This window comes from Podarcis bocagei (assembly GCF_964188305.1).
Source record: "Podarcis bocagei genome assembly, chromosome: 4".
NCBI lineage: Eukaryota > Metazoa > Chordata > Lepidosauria > Squamata > Lacertidae > Podarcis > Podarcis bocagei.
The window spans coordinates 68734255-68757371 of record NC_138128.1 but is presented as its reverse complement, the minus strand read 5'-3'; the positions used below and the strand labels follow the sequence as shown (position 1 = coordinate 68757371).

The 23117-nt window shown below is 41.0% G+C and overlaps 1 protein-coding gene and 1 long non-coding RNA gene across 2 annotated transcripts in view; one reads left to right on the top strand and one right to left on the bottom strand.

Annotated features, from left to right (window-relative positions):
• Nucleotides 1–4972: 4972 nt before the first annotated feature.
• Nucleotides 4973–23117, top strand: part of PTEN (phosphatase and tensin homolog) — a 54521-nt gene continuing 36376 nt past the window's right edge. Inside the window, exon 1 of the mRNA XM_081189698.1 lies at nt 4973–5756. Coding sequence (XP_081045824.1) covers nt 5678–5756 — 79 coding nt within the window. The 5' untranslated portion in view covers nt 4973–5677. The remainder of the gene's footprint in view (nt 5757–23117) is intronic.
• On the bottom strand, nt 8407–13103 carry LOC308584818. Its single transcript, XR_014007034.1, has 2 exons — nt 9479–13103; nt 8407–8609 (listed from the first exon to the last, which is right to left on the bottom strand). It is a non-coding gene; the product is annotated as an uncharacterized lncRNA (long non-coding RNA).

Below are 23117 nucleotides of genomic sequence, written 5' to 3'. Positions count from 1 at the left end.
TTCAGCTGCTGGTTTGGAACATGCTACCTAGCATGGCTTGCACTGGTAGCATTGTTCCATCATTTTTGTTTTGGGATTTAGTTTTTATATAGGGAAATAATTGGGAGGTAAAAAGCAGTGAATACAGGTGTACATAGCAATAATTGGGTTACATATTTTGGCCTAACAGTGATTTTGAAAAGGCTGCAAGGCTGAAGCAAGCGCTAGGAGGTTACTTAACTTTTACATCCTCACTGTAGATGTGCTGAGTTTTTGCAAAGAATGAAAAAAATGTAGCACTTATACAGATGAGCCAAGCACCTAGTATAGGCCAGTTTCATTCTATTGCAGTAATCATATACATCCATTGAGGAGGATGTGGAGTGCATTCCACCTCCTTCTGAAACCAGCTGGTTGTTTGGAGCTACGGTAGTTATAAATGATGTACCAGAACTGCCTTGCTTGAGCTGTGATGTCAACATGCAGTGTTGCTGCAAAGAAAATCAGACAGTATGGCTGTGAATAGGGGCTTCCCCTCTTCAAACACTTCAGAAATGTTTGTAGACAAAAATATGCAAATGGGACACCAGAGGCCTCATCTGTGACCAGCTTGTTCTGTTCTTGCCCCCTCCTTAGTTCCTGCCCCGTAAGGATTCCTTGTTACCAAGGTGAAGCAATCTCCCCCCTCCCAATCTTTTCTAACCTCGTGCAATCTGAGGCGTGCATTAAATGTGTCTCTAGAGGCTCCTAGATAGGAAATAACCTTGAAAATGCAAAAACCATTTTTAATTAAAGCAGGTACAAATGATTTCAATGAATACACAATTGCACAATTCTCACAGTAAGCATCTGGAGGTAGAAAGGATGTAGGAGAACCAACACCTCCCTAGGAATAGCTGAAGTTGCCTTAGAAAAAACAAAATGTATGTGAGCATGCAATTATTTCCAAAATGCATGATGAAGTTTCCAATTATGTTATGTACACGCCACAGCAATTTCACATGATATGTTCAAGGCACAGAAGTTGGAGTTGGATCTTCTCTTTGAACCTGTTATTACATGTAGCATCTACATGCAGTTCTCAAGAGCTTAAGTTCATGGGCTTTCCCAAAAAATATTCCTAGAACTCTACTTACAAGTCCAATAAAGTTGGACTGCGAGCGAACTCAAATGTTATTGTCTAAACAATTCCTTTATAGCAATGATGTTTTGACGACAGTAACAATGGACTTGGGGTATTAGTGCAATAATAAAGACTGGTGGACTGATACTTAGAATAGCTATTCTCCTCATGAGAGCATAATGCTATGAGTTTGTGGGTGCCAGACATCCATAATACATGGATCCAGGAAGTGTTAGAATTTAATCAGGGCTTGGGATTAAACTGGGTGCCAGACCTTTTAAATCCCTGTATCGAAAAGTGCTAAAAATATAAACCAGGCAAAAGTGCTAAAAATATAAACCAGGCAAGCTTCAGGCAATCTCCTAATGATGGGCCATTAAGAAAAGAGCAAAGGAAAAGTGATAGGCCATTAAGAGAGCAAAGGAGAGGGGGGACTCTGTGCTAGACACCAAATGAGTAGGGCCCTTCCTCCAGTTTTTAAATAGCAAAAACAACAAGGTCGGAGTTGAGAGTTGGCTGTAACATGACCCAAAGGAAAAAAAGGTTGCTGGCTGATGAAGGCAGAGAGCGCTGTGGCTGAATGCAAGGCTGCAGCTATGGGAGAAACAAGACCCTTTTGAGGTGTTAATGCTCTCCATTGCAGGCTTGGGCTGTATATATGTGTAAATAAACCACATAACATAAAGACACCACAGTCTCCACTATGCCTCATTTCCAAAAGGAAACTTGGACCCCGTGTAAGCATGGAACCTGGAATTCTGCACCGTTCGGGGATTGGAGTGGCGTGCAGCAATATTGTTGTCGTACAAAGCAGTCTCATGGCATGGCATTCATAAATGGTGTAGCATCAACTTAAATATCTACTGTCCTAAAGGTTTATCCCTCATTCTGAAGTGAACTATGTCTGTGAAAGTAGTTACAATGAGATAGCTACTAATGTGCAAAATAAGGAAATAGATGCAATTCCACTTGTTTTGTTTAGGAAACCACTGTGCTCTCCCCCTTTTATCGGAGCCCCAAGTGGAGTGGATTCCATAAGCAAACTATTAGCTGGTAGGAAGTTGCAACCATTATTATAAATGAATAAAATACATTTCTACATCTTTTGAAGAAAGAGGAGAAATCACAATCTTCATTACACTCTGATGTGAGTTTAGTAATAAAAATGGTAGGATAGTAATCAGGGTTTAAAAATAGTGCATGTTCTCTAGAGTGTTCTGTGAACCCTTTTAGAAGCACCTGAGCCTTTTTAAAATTCAAGTTAGTTTAAAAGCTTTTTAGGGATGTTTGATGAGGGAGTTCCTGGAAGGGAAGCAGGAAAACTAAAGTGTGCATATTAATGGTTCACAGCCACAATTTATAACAGAATAACTAAAACGAGTAAAGTCCAAGTGCTCATACTTTCTCATGATAGAAAGATACATTAAAATTCACTAAAGGCAGGAAAATTACCAAAGAACTAGCCAGGCCACCAGAGCACCAAGGCATGAGACAACCACTTAAGACAGGAATGTTGCAGAAAAGCTAATGAATTCTCCCCATCTGTCCTCACAAAGGGAGATGGTGATGGACCATTAGCTGAAAAATGTTCATCAGCCTGAGGAGGGGAAAGACTGTAAACTGATGCAAAGCAAAGTACTGCACAAGATCTAGTAAAAGACACAAGATCTAGTTTGCTAAAAATGGAGAACATTTTTTAAAGGTTGGGAAAGCAAAGGTGTGTGATCAGTTTTGCTTTTCGCTGTTGTTTGGCCTTGAGCATTTCCCCACCCCTTCTCTCTAAGGAGTAGCCCATGTATTTCTTTATTTTTTTGACGTGCAAGTACTGAAGCATAGCTTGGGCGCCCTAACGAGAGGTGGGTGGGGCCGACTGGGCCGGTGGCCCTGGGAATTTTGAGGAGCAGGACAGCGGCGGGGTGAGGGCGGGCGTTGTGGGCGCTCATTGCAACTGCGGTTTCCTCTTCCAAGGCAATAGGTGGCGCAGCAGCCCTGGCGACCGCTGCATCCGTTTCTTGCCATGCTTCGCTGTTAAAGACCAAGCTCAGACGGAAGCCATGGAGCGAAGGGTGGCTGCTGATAGTTCGCGCTGCATTGCAGCCACCTGGGGGCCACCGCGTTCAGGGCTGCTCTTAGCACTTCCCTGTATTCGCCCCGCTGCTTTTGATCACTACTTGCTCTTGCACGATCGCCCCGACTCGCCTGGCCTGTCTCCTCTTTTCCTGCCGCCACTTGTGACCAGGGCGACTTTGCTGTCAGTTTTTTGAGCGCCGAGTGACATCAGCAACTAGGCACGCAAAGCCACGAAAGGCAACCCTTCCCTGTTAAAAGTTTACAGGTGTCTACAGGACTGAGAAAGAACACTTTTTTATTTTTTAAAGATCCAGCACCACGCAGGAGGCTAAGAGCCACATTGTAGGGATCCAACGCTCACATAACGAGCCTCGGACGACGCAGCCACCCATTTCGCCCACCGCTTTCTATCGAATAATGCTGCTGAAGGAACCAGATTTCCAAGGCCCAATCTGTTAATTTTACCAACATTAAAGCACACACGCACGTATCTGCAGACGTTATCAGGCGATAACCGTTGCAAACTTGCACCTGCCGATTTCTACAAAAACCAAACTGCTGCAAAAAGCGCAAGAGCAGGCGAGGTCAGGCTACCCCCCCCCCCGTCACTGGCTACCATATTTGCAAACGGCCCGGACTTCAGCGACAAGATTTGCAACGGCCAACGTCTAATATCTCCAGTCCCTGTTACTAAAGTACAAAAAACCTGACCACTTAAGTGGGGGGGGGGGAGCCCCGTCGCTGCATAGGAGAGCGGTCGAGGCTGGCAGCGGCGGTGGTTAGGAAGACAGGGAAGCGGGAAGTCCCCCCGCTCCTAGAGCTCGTCACGTGACTCCGCAGGGAATTAGCCCGTCATTGAAATGAGGCAATAGTCTATTGTATCCTTCCGCCACTCAGTACGTGTGTGTGTGTGTGTGTGCGCGCGCGCGCTCTCTCCCTGTTCCTTCCCCCCCCCTTTTGATCGGTTATGTCTCGGCCAGACCCTTCCGTGTGAGAAGAGCCAAACCTCCTCTCGTTAGGCGCTATAAGGAACCCGGACGGCGGCGGCGGTAGGGGGAGGGGGTTGCTACTTGGCCAGAGCGCGCAGCGAGCCCGCTGGAGCCGAGGAGGCGGTGATGTGGCGGTGGAGAACTAATTTTTTCGTACGCGGCGGCAGCAACGGCGGAAGGACCTAAGCGAGGAGTGGTTTCGTCGTCCCGATTCTCTTTTTCTCTCTCTGAGTCTCTCCCCCCCCCTCGCTTCTTTCTCCCTCTCTCGCTGCCGTTCCCTCTTCTCCCTTCCCCCCTCCCTGCTTCCCTTCCCTCATTCTCCTCCTCCTCCACCCCCCTCCTCTCGGAAACTGCAGCCATGATGGCAGTTTGAAGCTCAGGCGGTTGGCGCTGGGGCTCGGGAGCCACAGCCCAACGGCTGGAGAACGGTCGGACGAACTGACGGCAGTGACGCTCGTGGAAGCCGGGCGCGCGGCGGAGACGGCAGCAGCAGCGGCGACGACGACGACGCGGGAGCGGCGGTGTGAGGGAGGGGGGGTGGCTCTCGCTCGCTCGCGGTGACAGAGATCTGGCGCTGAGGCGACGAGGGAGCGCGCTCGCCCAGATGGACTGAGGGAGAAGGAACTATAACGTCGGCGGCAGCAGAGAAAAGGAAAATGACACGGGGCAGCCTCCAGCCCCGCGCGCCCCTCAGGACCTGAGCTTGCTCTTTCCCTCTCCGCTTCCCTCCCTCCCTCCCTCCCTGCAGGCCCAGCCGCCTCCCCCTCCCTTTTCCTCCCCCCCCTTTCCCCGCCTGCTGCCCCCCCAACCACCGGAGGTGCGAGCCAAAGGAGCACCGAAACTTTCAAGCCGGCCGCCTTCAGCGGAAAAGCCTCAGCCTGCTCGCCTGCCCGCCCGCCCGGCCCCGGTTCTCGCGGGGTGCGGTGCTCGGCGGGGGGCGCGGAGAGAAGGAAGCCAGCCGGGGGCCCAGAGCCCCTCCGTGGCCGCGGAGCTGCTGTCACCGTTTGTGCTGGAGCGCCGCCGTTCGAGCGAGAGGGAAAGGGAGCGCGGCGGCGGCGGCGGTTCCTCTTTCTCGCCAGGCAGCAGCAGCGCTAAGGAGACTCGGGGCCCCATTTCTCCCCCGCCGCCGCCGCGCTCAAGGTATAGCCTGCCTGAGCTGAGGGGAGCCGCGCCAGTGGCGGGAGCTGCAGCAGCGGCAGGAGGACTTTCCTTGCAGCAGCAGCAGCCGCCGCCGCCTTCTGGCCAGGGCCCTTGTGCTGCTGCGGGGCCTTCGCCTGAATTGCCGCCGCAACCAGCAGCAGCGGGCCCTGTCCGCGGTGCCGCCGTCCTCGCAGCGCCCGAAGAAGGAGCAGCAGCAGCATCGCTTTCCAGCCGCCGCCGCGGCCGCCCTCTTCATCACCGGCGGCGGGGAGAGGTGGGGGAACAGCCTCCTCCGCCGAGGCTCCGAGCCATCTGCGCCCTGCAGCCGCCGCCGTGCCTATCCGCGCTGTTCCTGAGCGGCTCCCGGCTCCCAGACATGACCGCCATCATCAAAGAGATCGTCAGCAGGAACAAAAGGCGATACCAGGAGGATGGCTTCGATTTAGACCTGACCTGTATCCCAAATTTTGTGCAGGCCTGGCCTGGCCGGGCCGGGGACGCTTTTCATTTTTTCTTCTTCCTTAGGGGAGGTGGAACCCATATGTCTTAAATTCCCCCCACCCTCCCTGTACTCCCCACCCCCACCCTCAGTCAAAGGGAGACCTGTGTCCCCCTGTCCCTCATCGCTTTCTCTCTCCCCCTTAGGTAATTCTTTCAAAAAAGCTGCTGTGATTCCCCCCTGCCTCGGCTCCCCTCCCCCCTCGCTGATTTGCAGCAGCTAGAATCTGGCAGGCTCAGGCCTAGGCCTGGCACTAAAAGGTAGAGATGAAATTCAAGTGGAAAGCAGTAGTGCACATACAGCTGTTGCATCAGAATTATGCAGCGATTATCTAGCATGTTTCTTTCAGTGTCTTTTGTAGAATGCGATACATGGTGTAGTGCAATCTAGGATTGCAGCTTCATCTGTTTAAGACTTTACCAGTTACAGTGACAAAGATCTGGTTGGTTAGATTGTAATTCCTTTTGTCTTCTGGAAAATGCTCCTTTTTGGAGTATAGAAAATGCACACTGAGTCAATTTACAGTACTTAGTGTTGTTCCTTTTCTTGCCTGTAGAATGAGTAGATTGAGGGTTGTTCATAAGTTGCAATTTTTGTGTTTTATTAAAGCTAGTAAAATAAGACTCCTAAATGATAATGCCACATAGATTAATGCATATTTATATGTTTAAAAGTATGATTGCAAAGAGTATTAGTGGTCATTTGGAATAAAATTACTGCGTGGCATTATTTAACATGCATTTAATGTGGGGTGTTACATCCTACTTAAAAGTACCTAATAAGCTTCAGACTATTGCTGCAGTAACTATTTTCTGTTAAAGTGTTGGGGTGGTTGATGTACCCATGGTTGATGGCAGCATCATTTTAAATACATAGGGATGAGAAGACAATTTTCTATAACAGTCCTAAAATACTGCATTGATAATATGACTCCAAAGCAGTTAGAACTAGGAAGTTGGTTCTTAACAAAACTTTCATCCAGTAGTTTATGTTGCATCTGCAAATGCCTACATTGTTTAACATTGTGAATTCTTTCACCTCCCCCAATAGAAACAGCATGTTACAGGGAAGTGATTCTGTGTTAAATTGTAGCCTAGTAAATTTGAGAAACAATGAAAGTGGGAACACTTTTTCAGTACAGTATACTAGCATTAGGCTAATATCTCTTCAGAAAGAATACTGATGAGATAGGTGGTTTTATGGGGTGGGAGGCTGTTAAATTTGTAAAGATTTTGTATTGAGAGGCTCTGTGGTCTTACTCTAGATTTCTCTAATTGGAATCTCAAGTGTTCAGAACTGCTTACCAAACAGTTTGTTACATCTGCTTAACCCTTTGGTGGTTTTTCTAATCTTTTGAATGTTAGGTATTCTTAATTGGTGAAAGATACATATTCTTATAAAATACTCGTTTAAGCAACAAAACTTAATTTTTTTTATTAGCTCAAATTACATTCCATCTTTCAATTAGTTTACCACATTTGCAGTACTTGTGTATGTTTCCTCAGAAGTATGACTATGTTCAGTGGGCTTACTGCCAGGTAAATGTGTATAGTATATTTGTGCTGCTGATGTTGTAGCAAGCAATTCACACTGCGTGAAAGTGATAACTTAATTATATCACTGATCATTTTAAATATATGAATAATAGAGCTGCTTTTACATGGTAAGATTTTTGATCATAGAGCAAGAAAATTCAAATTATCTTGCCACTGTTGTTTCTGCTAACAGCATTAAAAAACATTTAAAAATGAAAACTTGTTAGTTCTTATTCCAATACATAATTGAAAGACAGCTCTTTTAACTCACAGTTGGACAGTGTGTGTGAAGTTGTAGCACAGAGAATCCAAAGGTTAAATATTTGATACTGGAACAGTAAAGTGTCACCAGTGTATTGGAGAATCCTCCAGCCATTTAATAAGTTGAAATCTCTTCACACATCACAAGGTTAAAATGAATCTCTTAGGCCAGGCACAGGCAGAAGTTAGATCAGAATCTACTGATAGATATTCTTGATCTACTGCAATAATCCAAAGATCTGAGTCTCAAATTGTTTAACAATAAGAACAACAAAGTGCCCCCCTCCTCAAATAAGTTACTGACGTAAGCAAACCTTTGGGTAACCAAGAATAGATTTTTGTAGGAAGTAACTGAACTCATTTTTGGTTCTTTTGATCAGTAGCTGCTCAGATACATCCTTTTCTTTAATTCTAAGTGAATGTCTTTTGTACCTGGCTCTAGTTGTTGGGTCTTGGAGTTAAGGTAAAAAATAAGTAGATTCTGCAAACCTGAGGTCTGCTCACCACTGTCTTAGGCTGCAATATTAGCAACATTTCTTAGAGCTTGAGGTTGCAAACTTATCCCTGGGAATAAGCTTCGCTGAACACAGATTGCTTCCAAGGAAATATGTATAGTGTTATGTTGCATGTCCCATTGAACTTAGATGGGCTTATTTCTGAGAAAACATACCGTACCTATGGCTGTGCTGTTAGACAAACAAAAATAATCCAAACCATTTGTTAAGCCAATAGATTTTAAATTAAATCAACTCATATATAGAAATAACCTATTGGTAAGCATAGAAATATTGTACAAGGAATTTCTTAGTCATATATACAAAAAGCAATAAATGAAAATACCTATTTCAGAATTACTCCTCTGGAATCAGTTACGGTACCTAAGGATTGTAGTTGTGCTGTGGCATGGGTATTTCTTCCTCGGATGTAGCCTGGAAATATTTCACTTCTTCCATTTGTAGAAAATTGTACTTCCTACTTAACTTGATGAGACAAGTAATTATATGTCCTGTTCGCTAATATGAAAGACAGTGTACATGATCAAACAGAAGTTAGTTGCAGCTAATTGCAATCCTGTTCATACTTGGTTGAGCTTGTTTAAACTTGGGGAGACTTTACTTTTGAGTATACATGCTTAGAATTATGTATTGTAAATCCTCTTCCATTGCTTTCAGTGGAATGTAATACCTAATGTAATGGGGCTTACTCCCAGGTAAGTGGGCTTGGGAGACTTCAGTCCTAAACTCACGTACCTGTGAATAAGTCTCATTGAATTAAATAGAGCTTACTTCAGAGTAGATATGATTAAGGCAGTGCTGTAGTTTGGATTTTGTAAATTTAGTTACCTAACTTTAATGAAAACAGAACGGGATGTCTTGATTTCTCATACATAACTTAGTATATTTTAAATTCTGTTTCTGTAGTATATCTGTCTTTTCATCCTCTCTTTTTAGGAGGGGCATTGTTATCAAAATCTAAATTGCTGTACACTTCAAATACCCGATAAACAGAGTAATTGTGGATATTTTCATGGAAGTAAGATCTTCTGTGTTCAATGCAGTTTACATGTTCATGTGTTTAGGACTGCAGCCTAATATAGGTAGAATTTCTAATCTGAAAGATTGTATGCTTTTTTAAAATTAGCTGTTACTCTGTATATGATTACCATGTAAGTCATAGTATGTGAATAAGAGTGGATATTTGATCCTGAAAGAGGTAGTAGAGTTTACCTTAATTTCCTTAAGATTTACATTTTATTTGCAAAAGGTGTAATTATTCTACTTTGCCAATTCGAAAGTCATTAAAATAGATAGTTAATAGATTCTCTTATTGTGTGTACGTGTGAGATCATATAGTTTTGGTACATAGTGGTAAATTTAAATACCTGATTGATTCTTGTTGTAGTTCCTTTGAGTGTAGTTCCTTTCCTCAGTTCTTTCAAGTGATGTGGAATGGCATCCCCTTCAGCTGGAATTACTTAACTTGTGTTTTAGAAAGTTGTATATAGAATGTGCAGATTTGTAAAGTTATACAAGTTAAACATGAAGTTAACAATTAACAAGTGTTACTGTGTACACAGTTTTAAGTCTCAACTTTTGGTCCTCTTTTCGTCAGTAATAGTTGTAGTACAAGCAGTACCTATATGATCTGTGTTTTAGTAGAAACTTTGAAATGGTGAGTAACCTATACATTAATTTGCACTGAAAATGGCATTGTTTTTTTCCTGATTATGACTTTGTGAGTGTGTATAAGTTAGGCCATTGCTCTGCCTAGATTAATATTGCTTGTTTGGACTGGCAGTGGCACTCCATGACCTCAGGAAGGTGTTTCTCAGCCTTACTGTTGAATACACCTTTTAATTGGAGTTCTAGGTTTTGAACTTTGGGCCTTTATGAATGCAAAATGTGTTATATTCTGATGCTTGTGCATCCGTCTTTATAAACTTACTTCAAACTGCTTTTTAAAGTATCTCCTCCCATATTGAGGATAGATTAATCAGAGGCTTTATTTTAGACGTAGGAGACACAATGCATTTTTACAGCAATATTTTAAATCTCTTTAGATTCTGAACTGTGTTACAAATTACACATTTAATATCTGTAATTTACAAGTCAATCTGTGCACTCATAAGCATCTTCAGCATCTGTCAAGTAGCATGGAAAACACCACTTTCTGTCCTTCCTGGTGGGTAAGGAGTACACTTCCCATGTCCCACTGAAAATAATTTTTTGGCATCTACAGTTTATTTTCACTAATTCTGACACAAAACCACTATTTCATAGTAATGATGCATATAATGGATACCTATAAATATCATGGTTTTTAGATATTGCATAGAAGTGCTTTAAAGCTGAGTCTTCCCCAGGATTTCCCTATACCCATATTCCTAAGAGTTTAGGAATAAAATAAACATTTTAGTTTGCAAATGTCCAGATTATGGTGTGCAGAAAGTAGAATGGCTTACTCTGTCAGTAGTGTCCCTTGTTAACACAAGTGTTTCAAAGATGGAAAATTCGTAGAAATTCAGGGTGTTAACTGCACATTTTCATTTGCTGTCTTGGGTCTCAAATAATGTTTTACCTGCTTTGAGGTGAGCCAAGTACCACACAAAGTAGATGGTAGTCTGCAATGGAGTGTACCTTGTCAGTTGGATTATATAACACAAACACATCATCTCTAGTAATAATCTTTTTCATACTTTTTTAATTTAGTGAATATAATGCAGGCTTCTGGGAGACTGTTTCTCTATCTGGACTTCTTTCTGCCTCTGGGAATGTTCAGTGGCTTACTGTAGTTTTCCAGAGAGATGGAACTCCCTTCACTTTGTCTCTGTTTTTTCAGCATAGGTTCAACAGGTAGTTACCCCCCCCCAAGTAGCAAAGCTCTCCCTTTGAATTGACTGTTGGTCATGCAGTCTTGATAGGTGCATTTTGAGTGGTTGATTCTCAGGTTTTTTAGCCTTTAGAGACAGATCCTGCTTTTTGTCTTGGGAGTTTAGTTTCCCTCTGCATCATGAATGGTGTGGGTTTAGCCGGTTGCATCCTACCACAAAAGGCAAAATCAAAATGGCAACACTGCTGCTGTGCAGCTATGAACTGCCTTTTGGCTATATTTGGCTTGCTGATTCAATAGGATTTTGTTTAACTTCAATAGGATTGTTTAACTTTTGTATTTGTGAAAATCATGAAATATTATTCTTAGTATGTCAATTTTATCTTGCTTAAAGAGTTCAAAATATTGTAAATCAACCTATAAGTGTTGGTATTGTTGATTTAGGTTGGACCAGCCTAAAATGTAATTCCTGTGTAAAACGGATCCAGAAATAACCTGCCTTTTTATAGGACTGGCTAAATTGAATGCATTTTCTGTGCATACTTGGCTATACTTTAGCAGTATAGAGTAGTATATAATCTGAGATAGATTAGGCTGAGAGAAAGACTTGCCCAAGGTCACCTAGTGACTTTTTTGAGTGAGAGATCTGAAGCTATGTCTTCTCCCCTGTAAGTCAGATATCCTTGCCACTAACTATACCACAATGACTTTTGTGATTGTAGTATGTATTTTCTGACAGATAGGGTGCTACACAATCTGTTCCAGAATGAAAGGCAGGGTTTGAATGGAAGCAGTGTTTGGAAGACCTTTCCACTTTTGATGCTTATTTCCATGTATGCACTTGCACTTTCTTATGACAGGCACTTAAAATAGAAGACACAAGATTGCAGCATGGAGTGCCTCCCATTCAGGGTGTCAGCCAGCCACCATGTTCTTTCTAGCCTACCGCTAGGATTTGTATTTCCCCCCTGCAACAGTCAGTTTGCACTCTATAGCTGCTGAGCATGCTCAGTCGTTGTCCTGATTTTTGAGTACCCCCCACCTTAGGGATTTCCTAATTTGCTTTTACTTCTACACAACTTGGTTTTCCCCCAAGCCTGTTGATGCTTCTCTCTGGAGTGTGTATGATCCTGTTTTTGCTATGTAAGGATATTCATTTTGAGAACTGGATTCATTCTGTGTTTGTTTGTGCGCACAGAGTTATACGCATACATATATGTCTTAAAACAAAATGCTTCAGATTGTAGATTTTTAGCTGCTCCATTTGTAAGATATATCTAACTTAAAATACAGTGTTTCTCTCTCTCTCTCTCTCTCTCTGTCTGTGTGTGAGTGTGTATCAAGCAAGTATGTGATGTACATGAACAATACTGGTTCTGCAGACGAAGTTTCATCCAGAAGGGGTACACTGGTAAAGGCATTAGTTTTGTGGTGCCAAAGAAAATGGGGTGGGGAAGAAGAGTTCTGAATAGCAGAACCTTCCCATTTCTCCAGTGGTTGGGCAAACAAGGCTAAATAATGTTTCTAATCTGTACACTTCCTCTCAGAAAGGATGCGTCGTTTTCATAAAGTTCGACACTATGTACAATGTGCATTTACTCTTGGCAGCAAAGAAACCAGAAATAATTCTATTGTAAATCTGATATTTATCTGCATTTCCCACTAGTTCCTGAAAACTGCTGAATGTATTTCCTATGGGCTTTGTGCTTAGCAGCACTGGTCAGTGCAAATTAAGCACAGTTTCTCTTAATATTATGTGACTTGGCCCCCACTAACATGGTTCTTGCAGAAGAATGTCATGTAGTCTTCTAACTGTAAGCTAACATAGCTTACAGAAGCATTGTGTCCCTTGGTATTCCTGCAGTGTATGGGTCTTTTGCTCACATTTTTTGTTGTGTATTACTAATACCTAAAAAGAAGTGGGGTTAAATACTTTAAAAAGGTAGTTTCAGTGCTATTTGAACAAAATTGTTTAGTTTGTCAGCAGCTGCACTTTGGAACTCCCTGCCTATTGAGATAAAGCAGGCACCTTCACCATACTCTTTGGCACCTGCTAATAGCATTCCTGTTTAGACAAGGCTACTAAAATGCTTAGAAAGTTGAGATAATTTTAATCTGTTTTATTACTTTAACTTTTGTAGGTTTTAATGTAGGGTTGTAATTTTTTTCTTGATTTTACAGTTTTGTTTTCTGTAAAGCGCTTTGAGATTTTTTACAATCATACAGTGTATAAATTTTTATGGAATGAATAAGTAAGTAAAATAAATAAATTGGTTCCTTTGGTGCAATGAATACAGTCATCCCATGCCATATATTGGTATGTGAAAGCTGTTACTCATTTTTTTATGCTTCTAATTCTCCTGGATTTTTATGAATTTGGTAAAGTTCATATTACCCAATATAACAAGTTTCATGTAAAATGGGAATTTTATTTTTCTGCCATAGAAAAATCATTATGGGGGGCCTGCTCCCTGGACAGGCTTTTTTGATGGGTAGATGCAGACTATGCAGTAAATGTTTTTTCTGCTATGAAATAAATTAAGTCGGGTCATAAATGTTCTGAAAGTTGCACCAGATGTTCATTGGGAAAAGAGCAATATTATAGTTTAAGACCATATATTTGACATCCTCAGTGGATTGAATTTTTTTGGATTTAAAAAAATGTGCCTGTACCTATCTCAAGAACAATAATGATAGAATACAGTAATATTTTAATGCAGAAAAGTTTCCTTGTGGTAGTGCATATTTTTAGGGAAAGTAGTGATGACTCTGAAAAAAAATATGCAAAAGGAATAATGAGTTATAAAATAGTTCTGGTTTGGCTTAAAAAGTGTATTTTTCCTGGCAGGGATTTTTTTTTTTTTGCGTGTGTTATGCACATATATATGAGTTATCAGTGGTTAATAACATCATACTGCTGCTTTGGTAAATATTCTAATGATACAGTTCAGTAGCTTTAAGAAGACTTGATTGAAAATTCAGAGAAATGCCTTTTTGCAGTAAGAATCCATTACTACTTTGCTGTTTGTTTTAACAGGCCATTTGTGTGTTCCCCAACTAAAAGAAAATGAGTCCTTAGTCTCTAGCAAATTTAAAATCCTTACATTGATAGAGGGACAGTAGAATAAAAACACCTAAAAGGGTGTTTTATTATGTCTTATTCACATGATGTGTGCATAGAACTTTCCAACTGAGTGATTTTCAAAACAAGTAATGCCCAGACCTTTTTCCTCCCAGAAGTTGGTGTTTACATGCATGCACTAATGTTCTGGAATTTGATCTTTAAGGTTTTTAAGAACTTAGATTGAAATCTACGGTATACATGCACACTTGGGTATAAATATCAGTGAACTCAGTGAGGTTTACTGCCAAGTAAGTCTGCCATAAGATGTATTAGTTCAGTTAGAAAGTGGTGGTTCCTAACTAGTGCTGTCATTCTAAATTTGAATATAATGTAGGAGGGCCCATGCTCTCCTACTTGCCTTTATCTCTTTACTTGGAAAATATTGCCATCAGAGTAAACTAATAAAGACTAGTTGCTGGGGGATGATGAACAGTAGGGGATGGCTGTTACCTGCATGACCTGGTAGTATGCTTTCTGGATGTATCTGACTAGGCAGTGTTAGAAGCAGGATGCTAAACTAGATTGATCTTTGTTCTCATCCAGCAAAGCTGCTCTTATTATATTATCAATCTTTTGCAGTTTATCTACATTGTTGTTGACTTCTGTTGCCCAGAATTGAACACAAATGAGATCTTCATCAGTGCTGAATAGAATGCTATGGTTATTCATTTGTATTTTAAAGACAGTATTGCTCTGAATGTGGTCTATAATGGCATTGCTATTTTGTTCCACTGCATCACATTGACTCATTCAGTTTATTCCCTATAAGCTGAAGTTTTTAGAAGTGCAGTTTTTCACCCAGTTAAATTTTTTCTCCCTCGTCTCCCCTGCCCACAGTATTGTATGTATAGTTCTGTATAGTTCTTTGTTTTAAATATACAACTTTTTTGTTTTTATCATATTGCTGTGCACCTTACTTTTCATAGATACATCTAACATTTTAGTGTTTGCAATCCCTTTATTTTGGATCCAACATGGTGTATGGTCATCTTCAGCTGTGTTGATTAAGAAATTGAAGAGAGAACTACCAGCATGGCTGGAAATCTCTTTACTATTTGATACTGATCTATTTTATTTCTTTGTGCAGTTTTTCAACAAATTATATCCCTCTTGCGATAGTTTGTTGTTTGTTTGCTACCCTCCCAAATAACTTTTCTGGTGTGGTTGTCATGAAGACGGAGATCAGAAGCCTCGGCATAGCTAAGATATATCAGTGGGTTATTCTCTACCTAATCCAGTCTGGCTTCTTAAAAAAGCAACTTCGTTTGGCTCAGTACAATTTATAACCATTGAATGCTAGCCACTCATATTCTTCTCTGTGCTTCAGTATGTGCTCCAATTTTAAAATGCAGAAGCCAGAATAATTTTTCTGCTTTCCTTTTAAAATAAAAAAGATGCACTTTACTTCTGTTTTGTAGCCTTTTGGGACCATGCCATTTTCCATGAGTTCACACACATAATTACTAGTGGTTCTGAGAGACCAGCGTAACTCCCATGGGATCCTTGAGTGAATGTCATCAGGACCTGCTGACTTGAATATGCTTACATTCTCCAATATTTCTTTGATTTCCTCTTTGGTTATTTATATACCACTTGATGGTAAAAAAAAACCCCTCAAAGCAGGGTGCAAAAAATAAAACAATAAAATTGAGAAAAATTCATAATCATACATAGAAAATTTAAATTACTAAAACAAATCAAAAATTACCTCAACTGTCTAAGTATCTCAGTAGGCTTGTCCAGACAAGAGTGTTTTTAGCAGATGACAAAAAGAGTATGGTGAAGTTATTTATTTATTTCATATATATCTATTCTGTATCTATCTATCTATCTATTTATCTATCTATACTGCTTGATTGTTGAAAAAAACTTCAAAGCAGTTTACAAAAAAGATAATTTAAAACATACAAAAAGTTAAAAGCACAATAGAACAGACTAAAACAAATTAAAGCTCATGATCTGTGACCTTTCCTCTCCCGTGGTCCCCCTCCCCATTGTGAAATACCCTATGATTTATTATTTTTTATAAATAGCTTTCCTTACATAATTAAGTCACATTGCATTACATACCTTTTGCTTAATTCATATGACTTGGTACTTGGTTCTTTTGAACCATTCCTTGGTACTTGGTTCTTTTGAATCATTCCTAGGCATTTGAGCAATGCTTTCTAGAAATTTGCTGCTGCTAGATGAGTTCTTTAGTAATTTGCATTCTATTGCAGAAGAAACAATATGGGGGAAACTAGGATTTTGATTTTATCAAACCATGAGATACTAAGGAGGCAGGTTTTTAAATTAATGGCTGTACAGAGATGGCTGGTCTCCTTCAACAAGATACCTTTGAGGGGGGAAAGCTGTTCCTTGGCCTGCTCCTAGATCAGCATTCTCAGAGGTTAAGTGCACACTGATAATAAATCCTTTGGTGTCTTTTTCTGAAGAATTCTAGGAAGAAAATACCATTGAATTCAATGGGAGCTATTCTGAAATAGGTGTGGATAGGACACAAGTTTGTGTTTTCTGCAGGCCCTATGCTGTACTGTGTAGCTTCAACATAAGAGTATTGGTTTTGTATGTTTTACTTGGGACACCTCCAGCCAGAACGGAACTATATCTTGCTGTCAACTGCAGAGAGGTGGAGTAAGATCTCTCCTAAAATGCCAGGTATTTAAAAGTATGCAATGGCTGAGGCCTTTTACAAATAGGTTTTTGCAGGGTTGATAAGTGCTGGAGAAAAAAATAGGGCATGTGACTAAGGGTGTGCACATATGATTTCTTCCTGGAGATTAATACTTGCATATTTAAGCTGGTCAGTCAGAACTTGTTGTTCCTGAAAGATGAGTTTATGTTTTCTGATGTCATGTTCCCCTCCTGCTCTGTTCATTGCTCTCCCATTCCATCACTTTGTACTAAAATGTTAGCAAAGAGGACATCAGGTAGAATAGCAAAACCAAATTCACTGCCAATAGCTAATAAGCCATAAGTCTTCAACTGTAGGTTGCTTCCACTTCTAAAACAAGCTTTTAACCTCTTTGCATTATAGCTGTACAGCATAAAAAAAATGTTAAGACACACTGAGGTTATGCAGTGACAACTATTTTTTCTTACTCTTCCTGGAGTGCTGATAAATTAATTATTTATTATATTAAACCTCCTAAAATTGATAGTAGTTTATTTGTAAATTGGAGATCAGTCCACATCTATAGGCTATATAAATCAGTGCTTCTCAAGCTATCTGATGTGGTGGACCTGTAAACCCTCCCCATTCAAATAAGCCAGGGACTAGTCCCTGAAGTGTCCCACCCAAACTGGGCTGTGGTAGAGTCATCAGGGACCAGTAGCTGATGGCTTGCAAATCAACACCAGTCTGCAGTCCACCACATTGAGTAGGGCATGCATAAATGACATATAATATTTGGCAGTTGCTGATGTTTAGAGTCTAGGCTTGGGGTTTCCAAACTATGGACCACCAATGGTCTGTGATCTTCATTCAGGTGGTCTGGTATGTCCACCATTAAATATTCATGCCGATTTTTAATTGCATTTTTATTGCCTCTTTTAAAAGAAACAAAAAAAATGGCAATAAAAAATTATACAGTATATCTCATACACCCTCTACAACAGGCAGAAAAACCATTAAACTGTCCACCAAGACCATCAGCTGTTTTCTAGTGTTCTTAGGGCGAGTGAGGGAGGTTGAGAACTACTGGTTTAGGCTTCTTATTGCAAAGGTAAGTCTCTGGTAGAAAAGTACAATAGGTTGGAGTGATTCTTGGAAACCATCTACATTTTAGCTTCTTCTTCTTCTTCTTCTTTTTTTTGGTCCTTCCATTTTATACACAGCCCCACCTGGGGAAGAACAGCTGGGCAGCTCTTATGACTGAAAAAACTGAAAAAACCTCCTTCCTGCCCTTGTTGCATTTCTACACCCCCCCCCCCCCGGAAATCAGCAGTGACTAGATTTCTGGACACTGGTTTGCTGCCATGATGTCTGGTTTGCTCCTTAGTCTATGTAAACATCTTAAGCAGCTTTGCAAATAATTACACAGGGAATGTTTGCCCGCCCTAACTAACCCTGTATACTTTGTGCTGCTGCAGCTCCTTCATCCTTCCCCATCCTGCCTCTACTATTGTACCCCTACTATAAACGTGCTATCTTCTTCTTGCTGCAACACTTCACCATGAGCTTAAAAGTCAGGTTAATTGATAACTGGACTTCAGTATCAAATCTACATGGTTAGGATATCTGGATTCGTAAGTCTTTAACACTTGTGGTTGAAAGAGATGGGGGATAGAATGTTGAGGTAGAACTGACAGGTAATAGAGCACTGTGCTGCAGTTTTTCCTAAGTAGGTGAAACAGTATAGAACTGTGGTTGTTAGTATGTTTGCATGCCTATGTTCTCTATTGCAGGCTTTTATATTAGTTAGCCCTTAAATATGAAAAAGGTAGAGAAGTGCAGCAATTAACTTTGACACCTGACTCCTAAAATAGCTTTTCAGGAATAGCAGCAATAGTGGATGGGTAGGGTGAGTAAGTATGATGCAACCTAAGACTGGGGACAGTGACTCGTTATCCCTCGCAAGCTGCAGACTGGATGGCTAGTTAAAGTTTTTTTTTACTGTAGCCTTTGCTTATCTGTGCTTCCTTGTTAATGCAATTTAGTAAAATTGTTTCACTGGTCTTTCTCCTCATACCCACAGGTATTAGCAGTTGTCTCTCGTGGTCATAACTGCACTTTAGGTGTACCTATAGATATAATACTTTTGAGTTCTAGTCTTCAGAAGTGTTTGTGTTGCTCTTTCATGCATATACTCATTGGAAGCTACAATGCTACTAATCTTTCCCCCCACAATTTTTGGGAAAGCTTGATAAGTAGAAATTGGAATACTCTCTAGGAGTGTAATTTACGGTAATAGATTTCACAGCTGAATATCTCATTGTGCAGAGGTGGTGAACACAAGGCATAGTGGGTTATGCTGCCCTCTTGTGCTGAAAGTCAGGAAACACATACCTTTGTCCATTAATAGCTCCCTTCCTCCTCTTGACCAGTCTGTTTCCTCTCTTGACCAGGAGCAGAGGTGTGTGTGTACTCCTCAGTTGCCTACTCCTCAGACTTGTAGTTAGTGTTTTAAATACATTTTGTCGGTGTGTGTGTGTGTGTGTGGTTGGTCTTTGTCTGATCTGTGTTTTGTATTGCTTGCCAGAAGTCCCCCACTCCAGGTTTTACCTTACTGGTGTTTTCCGACAACATCATTTTTCTTCAGCTTTTATTATCTGACTTTCACTATCAGGTCCGAAGGGTGGGTTACAACAGTTTAAAATTCAACATTAAAACAGTTAAAACAAATGACACCTTTGATAGTACTTAGTTCTTGGTAGAATTTGAGTGACTTGGCTGAGGGTTTACACAGGATGGTAGATGCAAGCTGAGATACTATGTATATATGGACAGTACAGTAATAAAGTAAGTATACTTTAAATGTAAGTTAAATTGGCTTTAATTGTTTCTTTGACAGATAGACTTCTGGATAGTTTTTGAAGATGTCAGTACTTTAGAATCAAAGACAAATAGATGAGTCTTTCTATATTGTATAATTAAACCAAAAATAAGGCTTCTGGGTCTTATACTGCTCCTTTGTGTCCATTTAAATAACAGTTTAAGATTAAGATTACTAGCACTGTGCAAGTTCTTATTGCATGACAATATTCTGCCATTTCCTGGAGGTTTGAGAAGATACTACTTTCTTTCACTGACTTTAAAGTGGGGCTTTGTTACCTAAATTTTCTTTTGCCCATTAGTGGTTCTCTTCCTCCTCTGATTGCAGGATGCTGAGCAGATATATCTATTCCAGTATTCCGGTTGTAGTTCAGGTACTGAGCCAGAAATGTTTTGGAGTATTTATTCCATTTTCTTTGTTTAAGTATGTAAACACATGTGAAGCCTCAAGATAATAATAGAGGCTGTCAAGGAAGGGAACTCCCCACCGTTCGTGGATTCCATGAAGTGTGTTGTCTTTTCTGCCAATGCCAGAAGCTCCACAAGGAACTCTGATAGGCTTCTGAAGACAATTGCGCTAGAACATTACTTTCATCCAAGTGCTCAACTTTCAGAATTTCTTCCAGTGCTGATTGCTTATCTGACTCAAGACGTCATCTGTGCACTTTCACTTTTAGTTGCCTAAACAGTGCAGTTGGCTTATACTTTCAGTAGAATTCTGAAGTTTTCAGGTGACCCTGCAGTGCAGTGCTTAATGGGTTCTTCAGCAAGTAGTCAAATATCTGTCAGGTTCCATGCCTCTTTATCAGGCGAAGCTTAGTGCTGATTGCAAAGGAGTGAATCCTGTACAGGTGACTCAACTTACACGGGGGTTACATTCCAGGGATAGTGCATAAAGCCAAAATCTCATATAGTCAAAACACATTTTGGGTTCAGTGGTGGGTGGGATTGCCAAAGTAATACTTTCCTGGACACCTGCCCTCTTTCTGCCTCCTTTTCAATTTTCTAAAAATAAAGAATTGCCTACTGTGTAAAGCTGAATGCATGCAAGTTAAATGCACGTAAGTTGTGGGTTACCTGTATAGTTAAGAAAACTTAACACTCTCTAGGCAGGCACCATTCTAGACCATTGCTCTGCACTCACCATAGCCATCAGGTCTCCTTTTCACTTTTCCACTAATGCCACTATTGAGAAGAACATGTCTCAAGGTATGCTTCTGCATTCCAGTCTGCCTTGGCTGAATGTCTCTGCCTGGAAGTTGAATAGAAGGCTCCTAAAGGCCACCCACCTAAAGTGGTAGGTACAGTTCTGTCATCCAGGTATCCTTCCATGCTCTGCATTTATCATTTTGCATGATCAATCTTCCTAGACAGTGTAAAGAGGGTCAACTGCGTTTAAAGAATGTTGGGATCACTGCAGCATCTTCATACTACCTTGTCAGCATTGCAGAAGCTGCCTTTTGAGTTGTTAAAATCTGTATCTCTTTGTTGTTTCTCAGATTGGGTTTTTTTAACCCCTAGTTGTCATCACTTCAGTCTGTCATGGTGGTGGTTCTTTGCACAAATTTGTCATTCATCTCATAAACATGCTTCCATTTTCAGCAGCAGTAGGAGCTTGTCCTTACAACCTGTTGCTTTCCAGCCTTGGAAAGGGCATGGTATTGTCTGGATGTGTGAAGAGCTTTGAGGTTTGCTTTGGGAACCAAACAGTTTAGGCAGTCAGAGGCTTTCTTTAACTTTTTTTCAGCCAAAGTGGCAGGGGGAGTGTCCACCAGAGCAAGGTGAATAAAAGGCTATATTTTCCTTGCTTTCATATTCTCTGACATAGCCTTTCCCAACATTGAGTCCCCCAGATGTTGTTGGACTATGACTCCCATCAGCTTCATCCAGCATGGCCCAGTGGTCAGGGATGATGGGAATTGTAGTCTCAACAACATATGGGGACATAGGGTTGGGAAAGGTTACTCTAAATTACCTGTTCCATCTAACATTATGACTTACTCTGCAGATTGGTGATTGGTGGTAGTATCTGCAGTTTTTGCAAATAATACCCTACACAAAGTTTGTTGAATCTCAACATGGTCACACCCTAACCTTCTGAGAATGTTTGGCAGTCTCTTGATATGTGCAAGACTTTTCGATATTAATTTATTGTTCCTAACCTTTCAGACAATCTGATTTCTTGTTTGTTTCGTTTCACTCAGCTTCTCTGAAGAGAAAGTTGTTTAGCTGTTCCCTGTCTCTCCTGCTTCTAGAGTTTAAGATGTATCAGCTCTCAGTAGCAAAACATTCAGGCAGGGTGGTTCTAAGGACATGCCTAAAATAAATTCAATTTTGCAGCAACAAGAAGAATTGATATTACCAAAGTTTTATCCCACTTCCCCGTGAGTAGGCTTGGCATTCTTTAGATGTGTGAAGAGCTATTAGAGCATACGTTAATAGAACAAACTACTGAGGCAAACAAACTCTTTCCACCCTAACACCTTGGGATAGAAAGTAAGAAGCTACACCTTAGTTAGGTGGATTAAAGCGTGCATCACATTAGCTTATGAATCACTGAAGTTATTTGTGCCAGAACATCTCAGCATATTCAACCATGACAACTTCAGCAGCTTTTTTCAGCAAATGCGCCTTTTTGCAAGGTATGCAGAGTGGCTATGCAGGCTACACCAACAGCATTCATTAGGCATTACAGAATTGATAAATGTTCTTCAGCAAAGGCAGCTTTAGGGAGGAAGTCCTCCAGCAGGTTATTTAATAGGCAACTGTCGCATGGTTCCCACTGAGAGGTTTTTAGCTTTAGTGCATCTCACCATACCATATATTAGCACCTCTAGAGAAGGAACCCTTGCTCTCACTTGAAAGGGGCTTCTCAGAGGCATTGAACACATGGTAGGTCCTTGAATTTTGGGGATGACTGGCAAGCTGTATAAATGCTTAATTTTGTGAACTGCCCTGAGATCTTATAATGAAGCGTGTTATATAAATTGAATGAATGTAGGGAGGATTGTTCTGCTTTCACAGTTGGAGGCAATATGCTTCTGAATACTAGTTGCTGGAAACTACAAAAGGGGAGAATACTCTTGTGTTCAGGTCCAGCACAGGTTCTGGTTTCCCCCCGGGCAACTGATTGGCTACTGTAAGAACAGGATGCTGGATTAGATGGGCCATTGGCCTGATTCAGGAGACTCTTCTTATGCTCTTAGGTTTTCTCCTGTGCTGCATTGCTTTGGTGATTTGTTCTGTATATGAGTAATGAAAGAGACTGGTCAAGAGATGGAGGAGCAAGGAACAGAGAAAGGTCTGTGTTTTGTGTCTTTGGGCAAAAATGGGTAGCATAGCCCACCATGCCATCTGAGAAACGTATTTCAGGCAAGAAAAATGGTTCCTTTCCTTTTAGTAGGCTTAAGTGCTTATGCAAAGGTAATTTGATAGAGTACAGTATATCAGGCTAAATATATGATACTTTGCTTCTTTATTACAGTACTTACTGACAATCTAATGTTAACGTGAGGCTTTTATTTGTTTGCTGAATTTTATGCTATTTCAATTCCTGGATGAGATGGCTAT